The sequence below is a fragment of the Rhineura floridana genome, chromosome 7 (genome assembly GCF_030035675.1).
Source record: "Rhineura floridana isolate rRhiFlo1 chromosome 7, rRhiFlo1.hap2, whole genome shotgun sequence".
Classification (NCBI taxonomy): Eukaryota; Metazoa; Chordata; class Lepidosauria; order Squamata; family Rhineuridae; genus Rhineura; species Rhineura floridana.
In genome coordinates, this window is record NC_084486.1 from 107,683,714 (window position 1) to 107,711,278 (window position 27,565).

The 27,565-nt window shown below is 40.4% G+C and overlaps 1 protein-coding gene across 3 annotated transcripts in view; it reads left to right on the top strand.

Moving 5' to 3' along the window:
* The window catches only part of ACSL3 (acyl-CoA synthetase long chain family member 3), a 75,791-nt gene that overhangs the window by 40,339 nt on the left and 7,887 nt on the right, over window positions 1-27,565 (top strand). For all 3 annotated transcript variants that reach the window (XM_061636789.1, XM_061636790.1, XM_061636787.1), the window contains 9 exons: window positions 11,812-11,921; window positions 12,500-12,638; window positions 13,295-13,451; window positions 17,010-17,133; window positions 17,433-17,504; window positions 19,009-19,148; window positions 20,432-20,604; window positions 21,559-21,633; window positions 24,187-24,378. In XM_061636789.1, coding sequence (XP_061492773.1) covers window positions 11,812-11,921; window positions 12,500-12,638; window positions 13,295-13,451; window positions 17,010-17,133; window positions 17,433-17,504; window positions 19,009-19,148; window positions 20,432-20,604; window positions 21,559-21,633; window positions 24,187-24,378 — 1,182 coding nt within the window. The remainder of the gene's footprint in view (window positions 1-11,811; window positions 11,922-12,499; window positions 12,639-13,294; window positions 13,452-17,009; window positions 17,134-17,432; window positions 17,505-19,008; window positions 19,149-20,431; window positions 20,605-21,558; window positions 21,634-24,186; window positions 24,379-27,565) is intronic.

A 27,565-nucleotide genomic window follows, 5' to 3' on the forward strand; every position in this document is an offset into this window, starting at 1 on the left:
AGCTGTGTTGTGTGTGTGTGAGTGAGTGTGTGAGTGTGTGAGAGAGATTCCCCCCCCCCCCCGGAGTTAAAATGCAGTTCATGGCTTTTGTGTTTTTAAGCAGCAGAAAAAAGGGAGCAGTGTCCTGTTCCTGACTGAGAGTGCAGCCCCACTGAGTTTTCCCGTCAGCCTCCCCTTGGCCCTTGCATTTTGCTCCCTCAGCCTCTGAGCTTCTCCAGAAGAAGAGGAGGGTGGCTAGAGGATGAGTACTGGCAAGTGCCACCTTCATGAAATTGCAAGGGTTGCACATTCTCAGAGTAAATGAGTGGCTAACCGTTCGGCTTTGGGCAGGGTGGGAATCTCCCTCTCTCATACAGCCTTTCCAAGGTTTGGTTTCCTCCAAGAGTTTGTGACAGTTCTGAAGGAAAGGCAGTTTTTGCCCAAGCCCTACCCTTTTTTCCAGTGTAGAAAACCATTGTTATAATTCCAGCTCCAGCTCATGGAGTAGGAGCAATGCTTCAACAGCGCTAAAAGACTCTAGTAAAGGACTTGCCCTCCGTGAGAAGGAGCGAACAGCACATCTGTACAAGGCCAAACAATTCTTACTTAAAGTTTTTTATATATTGGCATTATGTGTGCTCCTTGAAAAGTTATTAGGAGCAATTCAGAAACCCTTTTGAGGTGAAAACAGCAGCAATTAAAATATCCTTTTTGAAGTAAAAACAGGAAACATATATGAATGAAAGTGTTCTATTCAGAGAGCAGTTTTCCAGGATGTTAAATTACAACTAAAAGAGAAATCACTTAAAGCCCTAGCATAAAGAACTAAGGCTGGTATAATAGGCCCATTGTAAGCAATTGCAAAAAGCACTTTGAAGATTTGGTAATTCTTCCTTGGTGGATTATTATAGCTTCTCTATAGCAGTGGGGAGTAGATTGTTACAGCTTTTCTATTAATGGAAGCTTTCCTGCTTCTATCTCCTCTCATAGTTTTTGCTCTAATTATTGCTGTATATTCCGAAGAAAATAGAACTAACACCCTTTAAAAACAAACAAACAAAAAAACCTCATTGAATGCGAGTTGGACATGTAACCTATATCTCTGTAAAATTGCCACAAGGTTTGTATGTAATAGTTTTGCTACTTTTTGGTGTTGCAGGGCAATACCCTCCTTCCGAAGTATAAGATTGCTGCTTCTGGAGCTAAGCCAATGGCAGGACATGGCTGATGCTAGGAAGGGCTATCTGCTATCATTTCTAGACTGGGGTTGGCAACACTGTGTCCTCCAGATGATGCGGACTATAACCGCCAACAACAATGACCATTAGCCCCGCTGACTGGGGACCGATGGGAGTTGTAGTCCAAAACATTTGGAAGGTATCATATAGACTACTTCTGTACTAGATGATAAAATAAAATAAAAGCTGGCACAGCTTCCATTGTTGTGCAGCCTGTACTGGTGGTTTCATTGGCAGGGAGATGGTAAGCTGTGAGGAGTTCAAGTATGACATTCTGCTGTCCTCCTTATTTTTTGGTGTTATTTTCCAACTGATACTCAATGTTCCTTGGTTACTAAGCATGTTCAGCCCCATTGAACTGTGTTTTTTTGGGGGGAGGGGATCTTTTGGTTATTTTTAGGGGGTTTTTTTTGGTAGTTCTGTAAACCTTGGGCTTACCCCATTCCTGAGCAAATGGACATCTCCCTCTCTCAGTACCATTTCTCTCGGCACTCACCACCTTAGTTCTCTATTAGAGAGAGTGATCATTCTTGCTGGTGCTGCTCCCCCCCTTTGTTAATCTCAGATCTATTGCTAGTGGGTCTTGGCCATCACCAAATCATACAACAGTACAATAAAAATAGTACCCAGCTCATAAAAATTGCAGTATCCAATATCTTTTACAATAATAAAAGCTTTAACACTTAACTGTAACATTCATTAGGGGAAAAAAGGACCTTACTCATTTACAATTCAACTCAACACTTTTACAGCAGAATGAACAGTTCTCCACTATCTGACTTTCTTCATCCGCCTTCATTATTAAATCATGCTGGCAATTAAGCATTTGGGATTCATCTCCTTTCTTTTTAATTTGCAAAACTGCAACTAGAAAACTAGCTAAGTCAAATAAGATCCCATGTGTCTGGTTTGTCTGCAAAAACACCCAGTACATCCGCTCTTACCAATTCCTTTTGTCCTCCATCCACTTTTGCAACAAATTCCAGGGCAATTTATATAGACTGCACTGCAACACTGTATGTTCTAGAGTTTCCACTACTGGTAGTCCACGCTGATATCAGTACTCCATTAATCACCTTCATGAAATATACCCATCTCAGTAATTTTTCACTGGGGTGAAGTGGGGTTACAAGAAAATGTGTTCATTTTATGCCAACTCGTTCCTGTTAGTGTGACAAAACATTGGGACCGGAATCCAAAGAACAGCACAAGTAGTTGATGTCTGTTATTTATTTTGAAGATGTATATACTCCCTTTTGATTGAATGAGCCTCAAGGCAGTGTACAGTAGATTGCAGTAATACAAAAATGCCACACACACACTGACAGCCCTTAGTTCTCTGACTGATGGATGGGGCCAGAGTGTGCCTCCCGTCAGTTCTGCAGTCTCAGGGGAACTGGGGGCATTCTTTTTGGGAACGGAGTGGGGAAAAGAAGCAGACTCCCCACATCTGGTTCTTTCCCCCCCTTTTTTTCTGGCCAAGGAAAGTGAAGGGATTTTCAAAAGTAGCTTCTAATCTGGTGCAGGGGCCTGCAGTTCAAAAACAAAAAAGTCCCTCCAAACAAAAAACATTCAAGTTATGCCTAAGTAGGACTTTGTATTCTCATAAATGTACGCACAAGCTCCCTGGTCGTCTTTGGATATTAAATCAGCAATCTGAGTAGGGGAACTTGGTTTGTGTCAGTTGCCTTTGCTAGCATCTGTAAGTTTCTCTGTGTAGGGTTATAAATTGTGCTAAAGTCTTTGTTATCCCAGTTCACAGATTCTCATATACAGCAAGAGAATGCATGTTGCTTTGTGTGAGAATCTCCACACACCCACCTGCTGGGATAGGAAGGCCAAGTATGTTTTAGAAGACAGTTTGACTTTTAATGGTGTTACAGTTTTTCTGCTGATACAGCTCCCCTCCTTTTCTGGAAGGCAACTCTCTTTCTGAGTTCTTGTAGTGTTTATGGCTGCAATCCTAATCCCAGTTTCCTTGGAATAAGCACCATTAAACTCAGTGGGACATATTTCTTCCTACTTCAAAAACATAATACTATTCATGTAAGAAACTGGTAGCCCAACCCACAATCTGATTGAATCCAACTGCTCATTTGAGTAGCTAAATTGCTTAAAATTTAATTGTTACATTTGACCTGAGGGAGCTTAATTCTGGCTTTGTGCTTCACGATGCATATATTCGTCATTAGTATCTGAATAAAAATTGGATATTGCTTGTTTGTCCTTGTTTATTTCCTAGAGATTCCCTTTAACTAAATGTTACAATGTTCTTTTTTCCATCCTAACAGTTTAGTACAAGAAAGAATGTAGGTCTTACAAATATTTGATATTGATTAGAAATTAGATCTCTGCTTAAACCAAAACCTAGTTCCAGTTTATTGTTGTGTTCCATAAGTTTAGTACAAGAATGTAGGTCTTACAAATATTTGATATTGATCAGAAATTAGATATTTCTGCTTAATAAACCAAAACCTAGTTCCAGTTTATCATTGTGTTCCATAAGATTTTTTTTTTGGGGGGGGGGAGGTGGTGAAGTGATTCTGTGGTGGTAGCTAGAATCCATGTGGATAATTCAGGAGATAAATGTTGGCAGAAATGCATAGTGGGTTCCTGATTCTGTTAATTTTGATTTTGACTTAATAAACTGGTTCAGATGGAATGCTAAATGATAGACTGATGCTCTGTGAATAAACCTTGTACCAGTGTTGTTCCTCTTCATTGATTCTGGATCTTCAACAAATCGTAATTTGCCATTTTGTCCACACCAGGTAAACTAAGTTTCAGACTGTATTACATGCAAGAATACTTCCATGCTTCTACATGATTGTGTATCTGTCTAGTTATCATGATGTGTGATCTGCTTTCTTTCATGTTTGTGTTGCATTTGACAGACTAGTTGTGTGCGTACTGTTTTTGCCCTCTATGATGCTCAGCACAGCAGTCCACCATACTCCGTAGTCTCTGTGGTTCTGTTTTAAGTTGTTCCTCCATTATGACCTTGTCCACCCCATCCTGTTTTTCTTCCGTGTTTTCTCTGTGTAGTGATGTGATATTAAGTTTTTTGTTTTTATACTTCATCTATTTTGAATTTGAATGTTGTCAAATTGAGTTCATCCAGCAAGGCTTCAACATCAGCACTCCCTTACCTGGCTGTGCATGGCACAGTTGTTACATATGAAGTGTTCATTTTTCTCAGTTTCCCCAAGGATAGTGTATGCTGCATGTACAAGACACTTCCAACTCCCTGGAATATGTTCATGAAAGTAATGGAAATGCTTTCACAGTCCATCCATAGCATTCTGTAACTGTGCAGTATTGTACACATTGATTGTATTGATTTCCAGTGCATAGTCCCCTATAACAAACACTCTCCAACTCAAAACACCCCAAAACTATTCTCTTCAGATTTACAAGTCTATATTATGAATTAATAATGACTTAAGTATTAACGCAACTAATATAATGTCTAGTTTGACTCTATGGATTGCATAATTGACGGGCTGTCTGGTTTGGATGAGTTTTGTGTGTGTTGATAAAGCACATAGTTTCAAGACTGATTCCCATTGTTCCTGTTTTGGCATGACATCTGAACCAGCCCAGTACTTACCTGGGACATTGTAGAAAACACTGCTGCAAGAAAATAAATTACACTGGATAGTAGTGTTTATCTTTAAAAAAGGAGAATTAATCACATATCTGAAAGCTATAAAAAAGCACTTTCAGAAATATTAAAATAATGTGGCAATTTCTATTCAGACCTCAGTGTTAGGCACTGGGGAACATTTTGGGACAAGCCGGGCCTGTACAAAAGGAACGGGCTCCACTTGAACCAGAATGGAACCAGACTGCTGGCACTTAAAATTAAAAAGGTAGCAGAGCAGCTTTTAAACTGACTGAGGGGGGAAACCCGACAGGAGCTGAGAAAGGTCCGGTTCGGAATAAACCTCCCCCCTGGGATAAAAACCAAAGAAATGATGAAATTTTAAAAGGGGTAGGCCTAGAAGTAGGCATTGTGAGAGCAGGGGCACAGGATATAAATTCAGAAGAGCAAAATTACCACAGGCCTAACCACAAGTGCCAAAGACACTTGAAGAGAGACACTGCTTACAAGTGCCTGTATGCTAATGCTAGGAGCCTCTGAACCAAGATGGGAGAACTGGAGTGCTTGGTCTTAGAGAAGAGCATTGATATAGTGAGCATAACCGAGACCTGGTGGAATGGAGAAAACCAGTGGGATACGGTTATCCCTGGATATAAACTATATCGGAAGGACAGGGAAGGACGTATTGGTGGCGGAGTCGCTCTATACGTGAAAGAAGGCATTGAATCCAGCAAGCTCGAAACCCCAAAAGAGGCAGACTCCTCCACAGAATCGTTGTGGGTGGTGATACCGTGCCCCAGGAGGGACTTAATACTGGGAACGATCTATCGTCCCCCTGATCAAAATGCTCAGGGAGACCTTGAGATGAGATATGAAATTGAGGAAGCATCCAAACTAGGAAATGTGGTAGTAATGGGTGACTTCAACTACCTGGACATAGACTGGCTGCATATGTGTTCCAGTCATGACAAAGAAGCAAAGTTTCTAGATATTCTAAATGACTATTCCCTAGATCAGTTGGTCATGGAACCGACCAGAGGGACGGCAACCCTGGACTTAATCCTCAGTGGGGACCGGGACCTGGTGCGAGATGTAAGTGTTGTTGAACCGATTGGGAGCAGTGACCACAGTGCTATTAAATTAAACATACATGTAACTGGCCAATTGCCACGAAAATCCAACACGGTCACATTTGACTTCAAAAGAGGAAACTTCACAAAAATGAGGGGATTGGTAAAAAGAAAGCTGAAAAACAAAGTCCAGAGGGTCACATCACTCGAAAATGCTTGGAAGTTATTTAAAAACACGATATTAGAAGCTCAACTGGAGTGCATACCACAGATCAGAAAAGGTACCGCCAGGGCCAAGAAGATGCCAGCATGGTTAACAAGCAAAGTCAAGGAAGCTCTTAGAGGCAAAAAGTCTTCCTTCAGAAAATGGAAGTCTTGTCCAAATGAAGAAAATAAAAAAGAACACAAACTCTGGCAAAAGAAATGCAAGAAGACAATAAGGGATGTTAAAAAAGAATTTGAGGAGCACATTGCTAAGAACATAAAAACCAACAACAAAAAATTCTATAAATACATTCAAAGCAGGAGACCATCTAGGGAGACAATTGGACCCTTGGATGATAAGGGAGTCAAAGGTGTACTAAAGAACGATAAGGAGATTGCAGAGAAGCTAAATGAATTCTTTGCATCTGTCTTCACAGTGGAAGATATAGGGCAGATCCCTGAACCTGAACTAACATTTGCAGGAAGGGATTCTGAGGAACTGAGACAAATAGTGGTAACGGGAGAGGAAGTTCTAGGCTTAATGGACAATATAAAAACTGACAAATCACCGGGCCCGGATGGCATCCACCTGAGAGTTCCCAAAGAACTCAAAGGTGAAATTGCTGATCTGCTAACTAAAATATGTAACTTGTCCCTCGGGTCCTCCTCCGTGCCTGAGGACTGGAAAGTGGCAAATGTAACGCCAATCTTCAAAAAGGGATCCAGAGGGGATCCCGGAAATTACAGGCCAGTTAGCTTAACTTCTGTCCCTGGAAAACTGGTAGAAAGTATTATTAAAGCTAGATTAACTAAGCACATAGAAGAACAAGCCTTGCTGAAGCAGAGCCAGCATGGCTTCTGCAAGGGAAAGTCCTGTCTCAGTAACCTATTAGAATTCTTTGAGAGTGTCAACAAGCATATAGATAGAGGTGATCCAGTGGACATAGTGTACTTAGACTTTCAAAAAGCGTTTGACAAGGTACCTCACCAAAGGCTTCTGAGGAAGCTTAGCAGTCATGGAATAAGAGGAGAGGTCCTCTTGTGGATAAGGAATTGGTTAAGAAGCAGAAAGCAGAGAGTAGGAATCAACGGACAGTTCTCCCAATGGAGGGCTGTAGAAAGTGGAGTCCCTCAAGGATCGGTATTGGGACCTGTACTTTTCAACTTGTTCATTAATGACCTAGAATTAGGAGTGAGCAGTGAGGTGGCCAAGTTTGCTGACGACACTAAATTGTTCAGGGTTGTTAAAACAAAAAGGGATTGCGAAGAGCTCCAAAAAGACCTCTCCAAACTGAGTGAATGGGCGGAAAAATGGCAAATGCAATTCAATATAAACAAGTGTAAAATTATGCATATTGGAGCAAAAAATCTTAATTTCACATATACGCTCATGGGGTCTGAACTGGCGGTGACCGACCAGGAGAGAGACCTCGGGGTTGTAGTGGACAGCATGATGAAAATGTCGACCCAGTGTGCGGCAGCTGTGAAAAAGGCAAATTCCATGCTAGCGATAATTAGGAAAGGTATTGAAAATAAAACAGCCGATATCATAATGCCGTTGTATAAATCTATGGTGCGGCCGCATTTGGAATACTGTGTACAGTTCTGGTCGCCTCATCTCAAAAAGGATATTATAGAGTTGGAAAAGGTTCAGAAGAGGACAACCAGAATGATCAAGGGGATGGAGCGACTCCCTTACGAGGAAAGGTTGCAGCATTTGGGGCTTTTTAGTTTAGAGAAAAGGCGGGTCAGAGGAGACATGATAGAAGTGTATAAAATTATGCATGGCATTGAGAAAGTGGATAGAGAAAAGTTCTTCTCCCTCTCTCATAATACTAGAACTCGTGGACATTCAAAGAAGCTGAATGTTGGAAGATTCAGGACAGACAAAAGGAAGTACTTCTTTACTCAGCGCATAGTTAAACTATGGAATTTGCTCCCACAAGATGCAGTAATGGCCACCAGCTTGGATGGCTTTAAAAGAAGATTAGACAAATTCATGGAGGACAGGGCTATCAATGGCTACTAGCCGTGATGGCTGTGCTCTGCCACCCTAGTCAGAGGCAGCATGCTTCTGAAAACCAGTTGCCGGAAGCCTCAGGAGGGGAGAGTGTTCTTGCACTCGGGTCCTGCTTGCGGGCTTCCCCCAGGCACCTGGTTGGCCACTGTGAGAACAGGATGCTGGACTGGATGGGCCACTGGCCTGATCCAGCAGGCTCTTCTTATGTTCTTATGTTCTTACCTTTGCAAATATTCTAACTTTCAAAAAAAGGGTTTCAGTGTAACATGAAAACGTAGGGAAATGTTGGAACATCTGGTGTTGAGAAGTTTGTATTTGAGTGGGGCGGGGGGGTAGGAAGGGAGATGGGGATTTAACTGGACATTTCAAGTGAGACGTGCTTCAGCTCACAGCGTGACATAGCATTTGGTGATCTCAAATGAATGAACTTGGCTGACTTATTTGCTGGCAGATGGTAATACAGTTGTATGCTTTTCACGTAGTCATTTCTAAAACTTGAGTTTCAGGCAGTGAAATACAATGAATTAAATGTTTAATTTTTCAAGGAAAAATGTTTGCTAGTCCAGTTTTGGAGAAGTAGTGCTCCTTCTAAATAGGCCTGATCTTGTTGTACTTATTTTTTAAATCTTGGTTCTCTCCCCCTCCCCCTCCCTTTCTAATTGCATTTTTAACTTTACTGTCATTTTTAAAGATTTTCCCCCAATTATTATGGTAATTTTTGTGCATAGTTAGCAAAAATTGCCTTGATTTTTTTCATGATAATCTTTTATTAGTTGGAGATAAGTGAATGATTATTGTCCATACTCTGCTAGGAAAAACAGTGTAGCATTTCCTTTTAAATGTGGCCCCCAACCTCCTGGCTAGAATTAATTTTCTTTCTCTTTTTATATATTTGAATCCAGCTTCATAATAGGAATTGTCTTAGGAAAGGGTTTTGTTTTTTAGTCTTGGATCACTGCTAGAAAGTAACAAATAGACACCTGGTGATTTTACTTCACAGTTTGTATTACTGTATGTTTTAATTAGATTTTATGTGCATGAGAAAGTGTTATGTGTAGTGTTAAGTGCAACTCAGCAGATCAAGCTGCATAATACCTTGCAGCCACTGTAGTTCACTTCATCTCTTTCTCCATGACATCAGTGCACTATTTTGTAAACTGCGCAAGTTTCTTGCCTTCATTAACTGCCAAGTTGTTTTTCACTTCATTCAATCTCTCCCTTCCCCCTTGTAGGTGAATAATATCAATTTTTGTTTGGAAGATTATACTCTTTCTTCCAAGGCTTGCTGGGAGCTAACTAGGGAACTCTTATATTTACATAACAAGGGTCACGGGACTAAGCACAAAGCACATGGGAACTAATAAAGGCAAGCTTTTGTACTTTGCTCCCACCAAATTAAAGAAAACAATGTACATGTGTATTTGCTTTGCAACAATTTGGAATTGTGTTCCTTTGTTAAATATTCTCCCTCCAACTACTCAGTTTTTTTCAACCAATGTAACCAATGACTCCAAAGAACTACATTTCTTCTAATAGCCGAATTGTATGCCAAGTTAGGCATACTTAAGCCCATCAATTTTAGGGCCTTGAATCTGAGCATAAGGGTGCAATTCTGTAACACACTTGCCTGATTAAATGTTTTGTTTAACTTAGTTTAGGATTAGGGGTGGAGTTCAACTAAGTTCTACTTAGAGCAGACCCATTGAAATTAATGAATTTAAGTTGTTGTTGTTGTTTTTGCATTTATATACCACCCCATAGCCAAAGCTCTCTGGGTGGTTTACAACAATTAAAAACATTAAAAACAAATATAAAAATTGAAAACAACATTTTTAAAAAGCAATTTAAAAACACATGCTAAAATGCCTGGGAGAAGAGGAAAGTCTTGACCTGGCACCGAAAAGATAACAGTGTTGGCGCCAGATGCACCTCATCAGATAAATCATTCCATAATTGGGGAGCCACCACTGAGAAGGCCCTCTCCCTTGTTACCATCCTCCAAGCTTCCCTTGGAGTAAGTTAGTCATGTTCATTAATTTCAGTGGGGCTATTTTGAGTAGAACTAACATTAGATACAACCTGTGGTTTCGATTTGTTACTTTATAATTTTATGACAACTTCATTTGACCATTTTATGAAAAGTTTCTTGTGATTCTAAATTGCACCCAGTTTTATTGTTAAATATTTTTAACAAGAATTTTTTTTGTTAACCTGTTAATATAGATTAATAACCTATAGACTAATAACCTATTTAGGTCAATATTTAGTGCATTTAAGCCAGCCATGTAAATAACCCCTCAGAAGTTACTAGCCTGCTGGGAGCTGGCAGAGGAGGGATATAGAACTCTGTTGCTTCTGCAGCAGCCCACTGCATTTCAGTGCTGAACCCAGAGGCGAGACAGAGCGCTCCATTTCTGCTCCACCAGCCTGTGCTTACATACATGGCTGTTTTTTAGATGCCAATTCACAAAGCAAGCAAGAGTGATTCATTTGCAAGAAAGATGTGGGTACATCTTTTAAGAAGCTCTTTACAATCCCTTACCATGCAGGTTAATTGCTTTTTATGTATGTATGTGTATATATATATATGTATATACACATTGAACTTAAACACGTTTACTTACAAGTATGAGCTGGTGGGCATGTTATACTTTCAAGCTGAAACTACTGGAAACTGCTTTGTTGTGGTATTGTGCTTGTGTCAAACCCAGGCTTTCATGTTGACACAGAGAATTCCCAGACCAGTGCTGTGATTTTTAGGGCTGACATTGACATGGAAACTCTCCATGCATGGTGCCAGAATGATGAGATGGCTGGCATTACATATCACAGCTATAGTCATGGTCAGAAAATGGCAGAAGCTGTTTTCTAGCAGTTTTCACATGATCAGGATGTGTCAATTATAGTGGAGCTTGTTTTCAATTGAGCAGCTTAGATTCACAGCCCTGATGTCCATAAAACTAATCCATTTTTATTTTACAAAGATCTGTCATAGGCCTTTATGCATTCCCAAATCAATGCAGATCCTTCTGCGCAGCAGTGAGTTGCATACACATGTATGAAGCTCTTTCCTGCCAAATAAATAGAGGACCCATCTGTTTTGTCAGTGTCAGTTAACTTATAGGAAGGGAGTAGCTGAAATCAAATCCCCCAAACAGGTTATCAGAGTGCAGTACTCCTCCTGATGTTAGATACTACTTCTGCACCTGTAAAACTACTTTTGCTATATCATAACCGTTTAAATATAATGACAATATTATTTGCTGTTCATGTTGTTTGGGAGAAAAATTGTATGGTTCTGATTAATTCTTTAAGTAATTACATTAAAATACATTATTTCATAATATGAGAGGTAAGTATCTTAAGGTAGAAGTCCTTTCTGTGCTCTGCTCTCCTACTGTCATTAAGGTGGAGGAAATCATTCATTTTTTGATGCAGAACTCAAAAACAGTATTAACTCTTGTGTAACAGAAAGAATAGGGACTCTGCTAATATGGCTTGGAAAAGCAGAATTGAAATTCTTCAGAGTACAAATGTGTATAGTGAAACCAAAGTAATTTTGTATTTTATGTTTTTCAAAGTTCCAAATACTGAATTTGAAGCAGCAGTGTACTGAGGAGATGTTTTCAGTGTGCAATATATTTTGATATCCTGGACATGTGTAATGGGAAATTCATTGCTCATTTCCCCCCCTAGTTGTTACACTTTATGCCACTCTGGGAGGCCCTGCAGTAGTACATGGATTAAATGAAACTGAGGTGACAACCATTATCACTAGCAAAGAACTGATGCAAACAAAACTGAAGGTAAGGAACTGCCTTGTCCAGCTAAATTGAATGCATGTGTACAATTGTTTTTTTGTTTGATCAGTATTGTGAAGGAAAATGCGACATACATATAATTATTATTATTTCTCTTCCTCCCTCTTTCTCTACAGATTTATGTTATTAATAACACAAAATTATGGAAGTGTGGCTGGCTTGGGTGCACCCATAACTTGCAAAAAAAAAAAAGATTAGAGTGGTGCTTATTCATAGATAGTCTTCTGACTCTTAATGCTACAGTTCACTAGATATGCAAGTCTCTTGGGACAGGAGCTGATTTCTCATTAAAATATTGTATCTTGGTGATTTTGTATCTGGGTAGTAAAAACGATTGACAATCAAAAGAATTGGGTGGGTCCTGAAAAAGATATAAAAACATAAAAAATGTATTAGTGCTGGTATCAGTTTAGATCATGATGGATTATCTTTTTTTAAATGCCCTCTATTACATCAGCTTGTACTATTAGTTTAAAGTCTTAAAATGGCAAATGTGGGGGAAGACTATAGACTTCTTTGTTGAGCTCAGAACAAGTAAATTGTGTGTCTGTCTTTTTCCACAGAGTATTGCTTCTCAGGTTCCTTTACTGCGTCATATTATTACTGTGGATGGCAAACCAACAACATGGTCAGAATTCCCCAAAGGTGTAATTGTTCACACTATGGGATCTGTTGAAGCTATGGGAGAGAAAACAGAACATAGTATGTATAGCTTTGTATCTGATCATCTTCCCCCCCCCCCCAACGTAAATATTTTCTAGAAGTAAAGGGAAAAAGTAAAGGAGATCAAGGCATTATAATGCTGGAGGGCTACTATCTTTCCAACTATACTTGGGTACATGCACACCTCGGGTACGTGCATGATATGTGCTGTGTGGATAACAATTATTTCTAGCATATGTTTGTCTATTTGTTTGTTTGTTTAAGAATCTATAAACCACTTCCCAACAAATGTTTCCAAAGCAGTGTACAACAAGAACATCAAAAGAACAACATATTACATATAATTCAGAATAAGCTCTACTAGAACATGGAAATTACAGAGTGATTAGATCAGGAGTAGCCAACATAGTGATCCCCTCCCTCCAGATATTGTTGTACTCCAGCTCCCATCTGCCCAGCCAGCATGGGTAGTGTTCAGGGATGATGAGAGTTGGTTTTCCAAAAAATCTAGCAGTTACTTCATTGGCTGCTCTTGGATTAGTTCTTTCTCTTTGTATAAAAATGTATAAAAAAATTTACAGAGGGGGTAAACATCAAAAGTAATTCAGTTGTCACTATTTTTTAACTTGAAAGATAGAAAAATCTTTGAACTTTGCTTTCTCTTACATTGTTTTTATGTCGGCTTCTCTTTTAAGTACCAGCCAACAAACAGAAGCTGACACCACAGCCCTCAGACATTGCTGTAATTATGTATACAAGTGGTTCTACAGGTGTTCCGAAAGGCGTTATGATCTCGCATTGTAATCTTATTTCTGGTATAACTGGGATGGCTGAAAGGATTCCTAATCTGGGGTATGTAACAAATGTAATCCTAAATAGCACTTCTATTTCTTGGACAGTTCTAGAATCACTAAAATTCTTCACCAAACACACTAGTGCAGAGATTTTTACAATGGACTTGGTAAATATAATGCTGATTATATCCAAACTTTTGTTATACAACTGAAAAAATAAGCTGCTGAAAACTTCTTTATGCTAACTTAAAATGTTTGAGACCAGAACTGTCACTAGAAGCTAAAATGATGAAACTGACGTTATCATACTTTGGACACATCATGAGAAGAAGACATGATTCACTAGAAAAGACAATAATGCTGGGAAAAACAGAAGGGAGTAGAAAAAGAGGAAGACCAAACAAGAGATGGATTGATTCCATAAAGGAAGCCGCAGACCTGAACTTACAATATCTAAACGGGGTGGTTCGTGACAGATGCTCTTGGAGGTCTCTGATTCATGGGGTCACCATAAGTCATAATCGACTTGAAGGCACATAAAAACAACAAAATGTTTGAATGTTTGTGGTCAGAGTGGTCAGAATGTTCTATTTTATTTTCTTTAATATTGGATATTTAGAAAAGAGAACTTCCATGGCTGTGTTGCAAGCCTGGCAAGAGTACAATTTATGTTACAAGTCAATTTTCAGGAATTATTAATCACTAAAAAAAAAACTTAACACTAGTATGGTAGTATTTTGCACAAATGAACTTGATCATTGAAACCTCAAAACAACTTCAGAATAAAGGCTGTCCCCTAGTTTCATTTGCCTTGGCCACCAGTCTCATAGGTTGTACTTGGAGTCGACCCATTGATATTTGGGCCTTAAATTATACTGCAGACGTGGGGAACTGAGTTTGGCTGGTGGGCTAGATCATTATTTCCCCTATCTCTGTGGGCCAAGTGTGATGGGTGGGTGGGGCTGTCTGCCTGTCAGTTACCTGATGTTGCAGTGACATCAGATGACCTGTTTTTGCCCAAGCACGTTTGGAAATCAGGCTATCTGGGGAAAAGGCTTTTACACTCTGGTTCTCCGGACACAATATTACCATCAATAGCCCGCTGTAATGAGTTTGCGAGGCACTTCCAAGACAAGATCATAAACATCTGTCGGGACCTTGACTCCAATATTGTAACAGTTGAATCTAATGAGGTGTCCAGAACACAGTCTTGTTCTGTTTTATTGGATGAGTTTCAGTTGGTACAGCTCGAGGATGTGGACAAGGTCTTTGGACAGATACGGGCGACTACTTCCGCTCTGGACCCTTGCCCCTTGTGGCTAATAAAAGCTAGCAGAAATGGAACGGCCGGCTGGGCCAAGGAGGTAATTAATGCCTCGTTACGAGAGGGAGTGGTCCCACCTTGCCTGAAACAGGTGGTAGTGCGACCGCTCCTAAAAAAGTCCTCCTTGGACCCTGATAACTTTAACAACTATAGGCCGGTAGCAAATGTTCCATTTCTGGGCAAGGTTCTAGAGCGCGTGGTCGCTCGCCAACTCCAGGCCCTCTTCGATGAAACTGATTATCTGGATCCATTTCAATCCGGCTTTCGGCCGGGGTTTGGTACAGAAACAGCCTTGGTCGCCCTGTATGATGACCTCTGTCGGGAGAAAGACAGAGGGAGTGTAACTCTGTTGGTTCTCCTTGATCTCTCGGCGGCTTTTGATACCATCGACCATGGTATCCTTCTGGGGCGACTCGCGGAGTTAGGAGTTGGAGGCACTGCTTGGCGGTGGCTGTGCTCCTATCTTGAGAATCGTCTCCAGAAGGTGATGCTTGGGGAACACTACTCGAGTCCCTGGGTGCTCCAGTATGGGGTCCCGCAGGGCTCAGTTCTGTCCCCCATGCTTTTTAATATCTATATGAAGCCGCTGGGTGAGGTCATCAGGAGTTATGGAGTGCGTTTCCAGCAATATGCTGATGATACGCAGCTCTATTTCTCCTTTTCATCTTCTTCAGGTGAGGCTGTTGCTGTACTGAACCGCTGCCTGGCCGCTATAATGGACTGGATGAGAGCAAACAAACTGAAGCTCAATCCTGACAAGACTGAGATGCTGCTAGTTGGGGGGCCCTCTGCTCAGATGGTTGATGTCAGACCTGTCCTAGATGGGGTTACACTCCCCCTAAAGGAACAGGTCCGTAGTTTGGGGATCTTATTAGATCCGCTTCTGTCACTTGAGGCCCAGGTAGCCTCGGTGGCACAAAATGCGTTCTACCAGCTTCAGCTGGTAGCCCAACTACGACCCTATCTGGACAGGGAGAACCTAGCCTCAGTTATTCACGCTCCGGTAACCTCTAGATTGGATTACTGTAATGCTCTCTACGTAGGGTTACCTTTGAAAACGATTCGGAAACTTCAGCTAGTGCAGAATGCTGCGGCCAGAGTTCTTACTGGGACGAAGAAATTCGACCACATAACACCTATTCTGGCCCAACTGCACTGGCTTCCAATATGTTTCCGGGCCAGATTCAAAGTGTTGGTCCTTACCTATAAAGCCCTTAACGGCACTGGACCGCAATATCTGATGGAACGCCTCTCCCGCTATGTTCCTACCCGTTCACTCCGCTCGACGTCTAAGGCCCTTCTCCGGATCCCAACACATACAGAGGCCCGGAGAACAGTAACAAGATCTAGGGCCTTTTCGGTGGTGGCCCCCGAATTATGGAATGCCCTCCCAGATGAGATACGCCTGGCGCCTTCTCTGTCATCTTTTCGGTGCCAGGTAAAAACCCACCTCTTCACCCAGGCATTTTAAAGTATTTAAGCTTTTAATCGTATTTTTTTTAGTTTTCTTTCACTTTGTTTATAATGTTTATATTGTCTGCGCAATACACACTTGCTGTATTTTAAATATTGTGGTTTTATCATGTTGTACACCGCCCTGGGAGCTGCTAGCTATAGGGCGGTTTAGAAATGCAACTAAATAATAATAATAATAATAATAATAATAATAATAATAATAATAATAATAATAATAATAATAATAAAAGGCACAGCAACATTCAAGCCCCGACGATCAGCAGTACCTGCAAACCCCCTTTTGGGTCAACCATGTCTTTACCACCCCCCACACCTGATGACATATATAGTTTGACTTGGGAATAGGGCAGGTGGTTGTGGCTTGGCCAAAATGGCTTCATGGGGCAAATGTAGAGACCTGGTGGGCCTAATATCAGCTCACAGGCCAGAGGTTCCCCACCTTTGCAATACTGCATTCTCTATTGATACAAAAAGAAAAAATACTGGAGATAAAATGTTCTGACTGATTTAAGGAAAATTCTGGGTAGTCTTACTTCCGGTAAATGGTACTGACAGAATGCTTAACCATATTTATAGGGAGAAAGTTTAATTTGTTGCAGAGAGGAGAAAGGTTGTGGGGAGGGAGGCAGTCCCAAGGCTGGCTTCCACAGTTATCATAGAGAGTCAGCATTATGTTTTTGCAGTGGCCCACTGCAATTAAATATTACATTATGCCAGCATTACAGAGTTGTCGTGTCAGGATACTTTTGGATTATGATGCTGCCATCTTAAGTGATGGGCCGACACAGCTTGACACCATAATATATTTTTTTTCAGAGAGAAAGATACTTACATTGGGTACTTGCCTCTTGCTCATGTTTTGGAGTTAAGCGCTGAACTTGTTTGTTTGGCCCATGGATGCCGTATTGGCTACTCATCACCTCAGACGCTAAGCGATCAGGTAAGGTCTCTTTCCCTCCTTCACTCCCATCACATCATAGCAGTTAATGATGCATTTTTAAATGTGTCTAAAATATATTTAAAGGTGAAATTAAGTATTTGCCCATTTAAAATCATGTCTTCGTTTCAGTATTTCTGACAAAAAACTGAATACATCGTCTATGTTGTAGATGTTTTCTGACCAGGTGCTATGGTCAAACATGATTTTTATCATTGTGTGCATCTTTTACACCGAGCAAACAAGAGGATTTTCAATGAAGGCTAGCTTAAGGTTTCATGTTGCTTCACTTCTCTTTTTAGTCCTCTAAAATAAAGAAAGGAAGTAAAGGTGATGTTTCTGCACTGAAGCCAACTCTAATGGCAGCTGTGCCGGTAAGTTGTGTATATCAAGTCTGCCTTTTTAAGGGTTCTATAAGATGATGGTGTTTTGAGAGTCATTTGTAATTTAGGCATTTCTGTACTGCCCCCCTAATTTCTATACTGTGCCGTCTGGGCGGTTCCCATGTAATGATTCATTGCACTCTTAGATTACGCATGTGGATAATATGTAGGGTCTGGTGTTGTGGTAATTCTGTTGTTGCTTCACTAAATTGGGCTCCTACTGGAAGAAGGGTGGGATATAAATCTGATAATAAATAAATAAATAGTTTATGCTTCTAGAACCTTTCTGAAAAATCCGCACGGATCAGTGACTGATTCATGTTTTAATAAGCAGCAATGGGCTCGCTTTGGGAGGAAGAATGAGATATTAATTATTATTAATAATAATAATACCATACTATACCATATGTTATTAATACATTGCCTAAAAAATAGTAACATATACTATGGACTGGATGCTGAGAACCATGAGTGGAACAAAGCTCACAGAAGGCCGCTTGCCTCTCCACTGCAGCTCCCACAAAAGTGGCATGAGTATATTGATTTGAGTAATAAACTAACATAAAACAATATCAAACATTAACAATCATTCTATTATGCTTCATACTATCTTATTAACATATCATAAATGTAGTAAAGAGGGATGCATCGTTCAAAGCCAGATGTATGTAACATTCTAATTTGCCAAAAAGGAAAGGAAATTTAAATATATGTAGCTTAAAGGAATAAAGAATCTCCCTTAATGATCCAAATTAGAATGTGGAAATAGTTTTTGGCATAAATGTCTTTTTAAAATATATATTAATATCCTGAATATTTAGATTGAATAGTGAGTATTCTTTTCCTACAGCATGCTTTATCTGTCTCTTTTCTAGCCTTAAAACAATAGACTACTAGCCAAGCCTAGTATGTGAACAACTTTGTACTGCCTTGTTTTAAACAAAGTAGTATGAGCCAGTTGCACAACTGATGTGTGAAAGAGACAACAGGCTGGGACTGGCTATTGCCATACTGAGCTGCCTGCACACATTCTTTTTGGCTTCTGCGTTTAGGACTACCATTCCTTTAAGGCAGGACAAATATAGAGAGCCCATATGTACAGCTTGTCATGGGAGAGGCATAATGGTTTTTGCCAGACTTCGATTAGGTTTGAGGGAAGCAGTGGCAAGGCAGTATGGTGGCTCCCTGTCCTGTCTCCCTCTTTACTCTAAAGGCATAAAGCTAGCAGGATTAGAACTAGGTATGTGTTCATCCCAGTGTATTTGCTTAATGGCGAGGGCAGTAGGATTTAGCGTTGTGGAGGTTTTGCTTTTTACCTAAAATCTTGTTTTTTATTTTTAAACATTCTGCTCTTACCCATCTTGAGCCTTTTAAAAGCCTAACATCTGATATAACCTTAAACACTGCTAATACTCTCACAGACCTGTGTAGTAAATTTAAATGTATTGCATATTGTTAGCTTGCTCTGATGGGTGCAATTCATTTCTGTAACTAGGAAATCATGGATCGAATCTACAAAAATGTCATGAATCGAGTTAATGAAATGTCCAATTTCCAACATAATCTGTTTATATTGGCTTATAATTACAAGATGGAACAGATTTCAAAAGGCTATACTACTCCACTGTGTGACAGGTAAGTAAATTAGATTATTGTTTTTACCTTAAGGGGTGAAGATTTTACTCAGGGAGATAGACTGCTGAAGATTGGCCCATGTGGCTGTTTCTCTCAGGGAAACACAGGAAGCTTTTGCTGGCCACTAAAGGTTAGGGCTAGGCAGCAATACATATATCTGGTGATGTGGATGGAAGATAGATACCTTCATTTCAGATTTGCTAACACTGTTTTTGAAAACTATTGCCAGCCACGTTACGTTAGCTTAAGTTTATCAAATGTATAAATTGCTTCCCACAACAAAAAGTCACGTGATTTACAACAAGAATAAAACACAATAAAAATACGTAAATTTGTTAAAAACAAAGAGTTAAAACATCTAATCATTGGTGCTACCCAAATGCCTGGAAAAACAAAAATGTCTTTGCCTAGCGGCAAAACCATTATAAAGTTGATGCCAGATGGGCCTCCCTGGGGAGAGTGTTCCACAGATTGGGAGCTGAAATGAGAAAATGCCTGTTTTCTTCTTACTGCCACTGTCCAGATCTCCCCTGGAAGTGGGATGCAAAGTAGGGCCTCAGATGATAATCTCAGGGTCTGGGCAGATTCATATGAAGAGAGAAGGTCCTTTAGGTATAGGGATCCCTGCGCATTGGCCATGTTTGCTAGGGATTGATGAGAATTTCAATTCAGCAACATCTGAAGGGCCAAAGGGTCCTCATACTTGATTTAAAGATCAAAACTAGCACTTTGAATTGGACCTGGAAACAAATTGGAAGTTTGTAGTGTATTGCTGTAGTGTTGTGAGCTGCTTTGGGCATATTTATGTAGGAACGTGGCGTTCAGATTGAAGAGATAATAATAGAATGTTGAAAAGACAAAGCCAGATACCATTACTCTATTGCCTTGTCTGTATTACCTTTCTGCTTATCTGCCTTTGACTATAATCTTATGCACGTATAACTAGAAAGTAATTCCCATTGAAATTAGTGGGACTTGCTTCAGAATAAATAAGCATAGAATTGTGTTGCATATTCTGCAGAGAAGTAATTTGCCAAAGTGTAAGATGGCTATAGACCAGCCTTCCTGATCCTGGTGACTTCCAGATGTTTCGAACTACAACTCCCATCATTGCTGACTACTGGACATGCTGGCTGGGCTGAGTTGTACTGTAAAACATCTGGAGGGCACCAGATTTTGGAAGGCTGCTAAAGAGCTTAACTTTGGCCGCATGTACAATGCCTGGTGATTTATAGACTTTTTATTTTATTCATTCAGCAATTAAAACATACTTAACTTTTTAGACTTATTTTCCGGAAAGTCCGGATGCTGCTAGGTGGAAAGATTCGGGTCATGTTGTGTGGAGGAGCTCCACTTTCTGCGGCAACTCAGAGATTCATGAACATCTGTTTTTGTTGCCCTGTGGGCCAGGGCTATGGACTAACAGAATCCTCTGGGGCTGGAACGATAACAGAAGGTTTGTGATGTGTTTGGGGGGAATGCCAATCAGGATTTAGAGATATGAGTATTAACATCATAAGGTGCAATCCAACATGATTTTGCACCGAGCTGAGGGGAGTTGGTGGGCCCCAGCTGAGTTGGCAAGCTCCCAGCACAGCCAGGCTCTGCCAGTAGAAGCCCCCCATCCTGGCTGAGCTGCGAAGCCACCATGACTCTGCTGGTGCCACTGGGGGGCTGCCGGGGACAGCCGGTCTGTCAGATGGAAAGCTGGGGGAACCTGGTGGTTGTGCCTAAAATGGGGTGTGGTGGGGGAGGAGCTTCAGGGTGGGGACTTAAGAGATCTCCAAAGCCCCCTCAAAGTGCTCTCCCGGGTCCCAATCCTCACGGGAATTCCAATGGCTAGTAAGCTGGCTCAGTGAAAATATTTCCATGGCAGCCTACAGGGACCATTTACTCCCCGGTAGGCCTATGTGTTGGAGTAGGCTCTTCCCTGCCAGCTCCCATGCACAGATCCTGATGGAGCTAATGCTCAACTGAGCTGGTGGCTCCCAAACGGGGAATGGATGCTGTAGAGCTTTCCGCCGACTCCTCCACCAGCCCCTCCGCTATCAGCTTCCCATGATTTGGATTGCTGTGCCCATGATTTCACTCTAAAATCTTTCTCATTCTCTGTATTTTAATATGCAGTTTTATTTAATAATGTATATTTTTAACTGTTAATACATTTATATTTTGTAATTTTTGAGGTTAACTTGTTTTTAAGTCTGACTTTTATTGATAATTTTAATGTATATTTTATGTTTATTTTTTATTTTATGTTATATTTTATGCTTAGAGATTTTTAATAATTGAGCAGTATATAAATTCCATTAAAATAAAGAAAATAAAAATAAATACTGTATGGGGGTATTCAAAGACATTTTATTTTAAAACTATACCTCTTAAATTCTTTATGATGTCTTCTTTTCAGTTTGGGACTACACAACAGGCAGAGTGGGAGCACCCTTGGTTTGCTGTGAAATTAAACTAATGAATTGGATAGAAGGTAGGAAGTTCTTTTGGATTGAAACTTTAGTCAGTATGTAACTATTATTATTTTGTTTGAAGACAAATTTAAAAATATTAAATAAATTATTGTGGCTGTGATCCTGTGAACCTTTTAACATGCTTCTGAAGGCTAGTTTGTTTGTAGTTCAACTGAAAGTAACTCCCTGTGATGTTCCATAAGCTTCCTATGAGAGTTAATCTAGCCCTAACATCAGAAATCACTTATCACCTCTCCCAACATCTTTTTTTTTAAGCTTTCACAACAGCCAGGGGCAACTGAATTGGATTGGGGTTGTAGCAATGCATTTGATTATCCTTTTTCTCTGACCATTTCCAAGATTTTGAATCAGCCCACTGAAACTCCTAGTGATGGCCGCAGAGGCAGTGATGTCTTTGTGGCAGAGAAAATTAGCTTGGGAGGGTAATGTGCCGCATAACGCATGCCCTCCCAAGCCAATTTTCTCTGCCACAAAGACATCACACGCACTTATCCATCCCTGATGTTGCAGGGTGAAGATCAAGAGGCAGGCTGCTTGTTTTCCTTCAATCTAATTGCCAAACCTGGTGAGCTCAAGGCTTGTATCTGTGCACTGCTCTCTGCTGCTTGGGGTACCATGGTCCCCAGCAGATTTTGTGGTATATTGTGGGGGACAGTGCTTCCCCCCCAAAGATAATGGTGATCCACTTAGGCACCTGTCAGATCCACATATTGGATACCCTTTTAATTAATATGATGTGAATGAGAGTTGTGGGTTGAAAATGCCCAGACACATTGAAGAGCTAAGTATGCTCGGCCTTTTATGGTTGGTTTAGATTCTGTGTTTCAAAGTAACTAAAGCCAAACCACCTCTGCAAGTTTGTTTATGGTTTGAATCTTCTCTTAAATATGCACATTTTGATGGTGGAAGTCTGCAAATTTCCTCACCAGGGGATACTACGTTTTCCTCCCTGTGCTAATGACCCCTACCCAGCACTTAAAAATGCCTCCTCCAAGATCTCAATGCATTACAGAGAACGTCAACAAGCAGAGTAAGCTGAGCATGAAATACCAACCCTTCTGCCTTCTCAGTGTATACCAAGGACCTCTCACCAAGGGAGGTTCAGTCTCTCACCTTTCATGATAATGAGTCTTATCCCTCTGCTTTCCTCCCCCAAATTCCTGTGCTTTGTAGTAGAAATGCTAGACAAGGGTTATACCTACCTGCTGTTAGGGCTCCTGTCCCTTTATTTAAATGCCTCATGACAGGAAGTCAGCAAATAGAGAAAAAGAAGTTATGCCCTTTAAACGTTTGCCTGTCATCTGGCCATAGTGTGTCATGTACAGGCTCTCGTTTCAGTTGCAGTGCTTTGTGAAGAAGCATTGTATCTTGTCTCTTAACGATTAAAAAAGCCGTTTAATAAAAAATTGGGATTGGGTAGGAGTGCTAATGGCTATGGCATTAGCAGAAATCCAGTGGATATATTCTACCCCAGCAGTGAGGTGGGGAAGATTGTATGTGTTGAATTTCTGCCTACTAGTCTTTTAACAATACAAAAGGTTTCCCTTGTCAAAGCTGAACACTGTAAAGTCGATGCATATTCTGAAGAACTGTTGCAATACCTTTGTAGCCTCCTATAAAATGTCTGCTTCCTGTTGTCTGGCCAAGTAATTCCCTCGCTTTTATTTATTATTTATTTATTTATTATATTTCTACCCCGCCTTTCTTTTCATGATTGAAACCCAAGGCGGCTTACATATGGTTCCCAGGCGGTCTCCCATCCCGGCACTGACCAGACCTGACCCTGCTGGCCTCATGTGCCTTTGGACCATAGCCTGGGATCTTTTTTAAAATTCCTTTTAACTGGTCAGTTACAATCTCCCCTTTCTGTGTGTCTGTCAAATCATTTGATCTGAATAGGGAATGAAATGCTGCTTAAGCTCTGCATTAGGAAAGCATGACTTAGATTCAGAAGAAGCAGACACTTTCTTTCTTGGTCACTTTGATATTTTCTTTCAAGTGCTTAGCAGTAGTGGTTGGTGTGGTGTGGTAGCGGCAGCGGCACTCACCTGATCTCCCATTTCCTTCATTACTGCTGTTTACTGGGAGGGGTGAGGTTGGCACGTTGCAGCATATGAACCTCACCCCCCTCCTCTACCTCCCAGTAAGCAGCAATGACAAGGGCAATGGGAGGTCAGGTGAGCATCCACGCTCTGCTGACCACTACTGCTGTTTAGGACTGAGGTTTTATATGCTCGATTCAATCTTCTAGCACACCAAACAGATGATCAGGTCTGGGTGACAGAATAATCTATCTTATTCATGGCTCTCTTTGTGTGTGTGTGTGTTTTGTGTGTATAGTTCCCAATCCAGTGAGGATCTCTGTGCAGAAGTCTGCCTCTGCACATCCTCAGTGGATCAGGCATTGTAACATCTGTAAGTAGTATTATATACATTTTTAAAGTTTATTCCACATTTGAAGAATGGCATAATATATTTTGGAATATGATTGTTCTGTATTTTTTTTAATACGTATACATTAATATTCTCAATTAATCAAATTCATATTATAGGTGGATACTATAACACAGATAAACCATATCCTAGAGGTGAGATTGTTATGGGAGGCCAAAACATTACTCTGGGCTACTACAAAAATGAAGAACGGTCCCGAAATGATTTCATGGTAGATGAGAATGGACAGAGATGGCTCTACACTGGAGACATTGGGGAATTCCAGTCAGATGGGTGTCTAAAAATTATTGGTGAGTTAACCATGTAATAGTTAACTGAACTGGTCTATTGTAGTAATACCATTTCACTCCAGTGGACATGGTTCTTTTGTGATTTCTATGAACGTGATCAATATTTCAAATTCAGTTAAAATTTGCTTACTTAATTTGCTTCACTGTTCATTTCACTTTGCTCACAATATTGTGTATTTAGAGTGCAATTCTATGGATATTTGTCCTGAAGTGAGCCCCAACTGAGTTCAGCGGGGCTCTTCCAAATTAGGGTGTAACGCAGTGGTTCGCAGCCTTTATGAGTACGGGACCTCCTTTGTAACCTCAGAAATTTTTGCGACCCCCACTTGCTAATTGTTGTCATTTTAGTGTGTTAATTGAAAAAATACATAATGAAGCCTTAAATATTGTCACTTTTTAATCATCACAACAACAAATATTATTATTATTATTTGATTTATATCCCACCCTTCCAGCAGAAGCCCAGGGCAGCAATATGATGGTGGTATTTATTACCTGCCCTTCACCAGAAGGTTCCAGGGCAGGTTACAGCAATATAAACAACTTTTAACTAATTTTCAAGGAAATGAAAGGAATGAGATAAAAATAAACCACCGAGAGTGGTGAACAGAGCCTGGTTGATGCCAGGGCATTTGGACTCTGGTTTTAATTGTTCCACCTGTATACAATGATGCCTCCTCGTCAGCACTTGGCTCAGGAAACTCCATCTGACAATAACAACAACAACAACAACAATAATAACAAAAATGTCTAACAGACAGAATGTCAACAGGTGAAGTGTTCCCCATAATTGTATTTCCATACTGGAAAAGGCTTAATTTAATTTCTGTTTAATGTTGGCCTGCCACACAGTTATTAAAGGTACAAGAGCTCTACTTTCCCCTGATGCCAACCCTAAACCATGCAAACAACTCGAGTAAAAACAACAAAATGTGGGCAACATATTCTAAAATATTTAAAAATATATTTGAAATGAACATGTACAACTGTATAGAAACACACTCAAAGCTTTGATAGCAACAAAAATACACTGAGCATGTGCAATTTAATATTTTTAAAACTTACATTACCCATCATTTTTTTGCTCGCTCACTGCCTTGGGTTAGCCACTAACTCTCAGCCTAACCTACCTCATATGGCTATTGCTCCATTGAATTCTATAGGACTTACTTCTGAGTAGATCTGGTTAGGATTGCAGCTTAGGTCCTTGTATTATAGATATAATATTTTACTTCCTTTAACCAGAATGTACTATAATGCCCTGCTTTTGCAGGACTACAGCTCAACGTCAAAAAAACTAAAGTAATGACAACAGAAGATTTATGTAACTTTAAAGTTGATAGTGAGGACATTGAACTTGTCAAGGATTATCAATACCTCGGCACAGTCATTAACCAAAATGGAGACAATAATGAAGAAATCAGAAGAAGGCTAGGACTGGGGAGGGCAGCTATGAGACAACTAGAAAAGGTCCTCAAATGCTAAGATGTATCACTGAACACCAAAGTCAGGATCATTCAGACTATGGTATTCCCAATCTCTTTGTATGGATGTGAAAGTTGGACAGTGAAAAAAAGCAGATAAGAGAAAAATCAACTCATTTGAAATGTGGTGTTGGAGGAGAGCTTTGCACATACCATGGACTGCAAAAAAGACAAATGCTTAGGTGTTAGAACAAATTAAACCAGAACTGTCACTAGAAGCTAAAATGATGAAACTGAGGTTATCGTACTTGGACACATCATGAGAAGACATGATTCACTAGAAAAGGGTGGGAAAAACAGAAGGGAGTAGAAAAAGAGGAAGGCCAAACAAGAGATGGATTGTTTCCATAAAGCAAGCCACAGACCTGAACTTACAAGATCTGAACAGGGTGGTTCACGACAGATGCTCTTGGAGGTCACTGATTCATAGAGTTGCCAGAAGTCGTAATCGACTTGGAGGCACATAACAACTACTATAATGCCCCATGTTCCCCCCTCCCCCCCAAAAGTAGTACAGCTTTAAAGCTTCAACAGAAACTTAATCTGGTCTGATTACTGTAATTTGATTTACCTGGGAGTAAGCCCCATTAAATATGAAGATACTTACTTCTGAGTAGACATGTATACATTGTACTATAGGTTATCTTTACAGTGAATTTTTAATGAATGCCCGGGTGTGCATTTGTGGGGGGACCCTCTGGGACTCCCATCTTGTTAATTTTTTACAACCAGAGCCAATCACCTCGATTGTTCTTCCCTCACTGACAAAAGTGGGGGGGGAGGAGCTTGAGCTTAAATAAGCCCAGCTGGCCCTGTCTCTTGATGCACTCACTCGAGTGCTATGTTGCTCACCCCTCTGTGTGGCAGAAGCTGACTGTGTCGGCTGGAAAGAAGGAAGGGGAGGCAGAAGCGGCCACATGCACATGCAGTTCGGGCTCGCAAGTTTGTGTTGCGTAGACCAACCATTATTTTTTAAAATGAATAAATCTTCTCTTGGCTCTTTGCAACCCCCCCTGGGATGACTTTGCCACCTACCTGGGGGTCCTGGCCTTCTGGTTGGGAACCACTGGTGTAGGTGTTTCTCCCTCATCAAGTACTGGGAAGAGTGGGGGTGAGGTGAGAAGTGCAAAGTGGGCAGCACTTTGAATTGAATTCAATGGGACAAGTAGACATGCATTGGATAGACATGTTAAAAACTGAAACCAGTAAGTTTGAAAACAATTGAGTAAGGTATGTCTCATAAATTATATAAATGATTGTGAATGTTGTGGTAGTGAGAACAAATAAAATCAATATTTGTAATTGTACGGGAACTTGTGGGGCCTCATAAAGTCACTTGACAAAAGGTTTAATGCAACTTAAACCAATTTTTAATTTTTAAAAAGCCTAGCACGTGATTGATTTGTTGAAGGATTAAGCAAATTATTAGAAGTTAGCCAAAGTAGTCCTGTCTAGATTGTTAAATCTCAGATTGCCCAAAAAAGGAAGTGATTTTGGAATTTGATTCCTGTTAAGTGGGCCTTAAAGACCTAACTCTTCCCTAAGGCCTTTGCTGCTTGATATAAGGAGGGGCTGTAAACTAGGGGTCTAGTTATCTTTTACTGTTAGTGTATTTTAGTTTACTTTTGTACCAGTTGTTAGGTTTTTAGTGTTATGAAATGCATATCTTAAATGGTTTTATATTGTTTTGTATTTGGACTTTG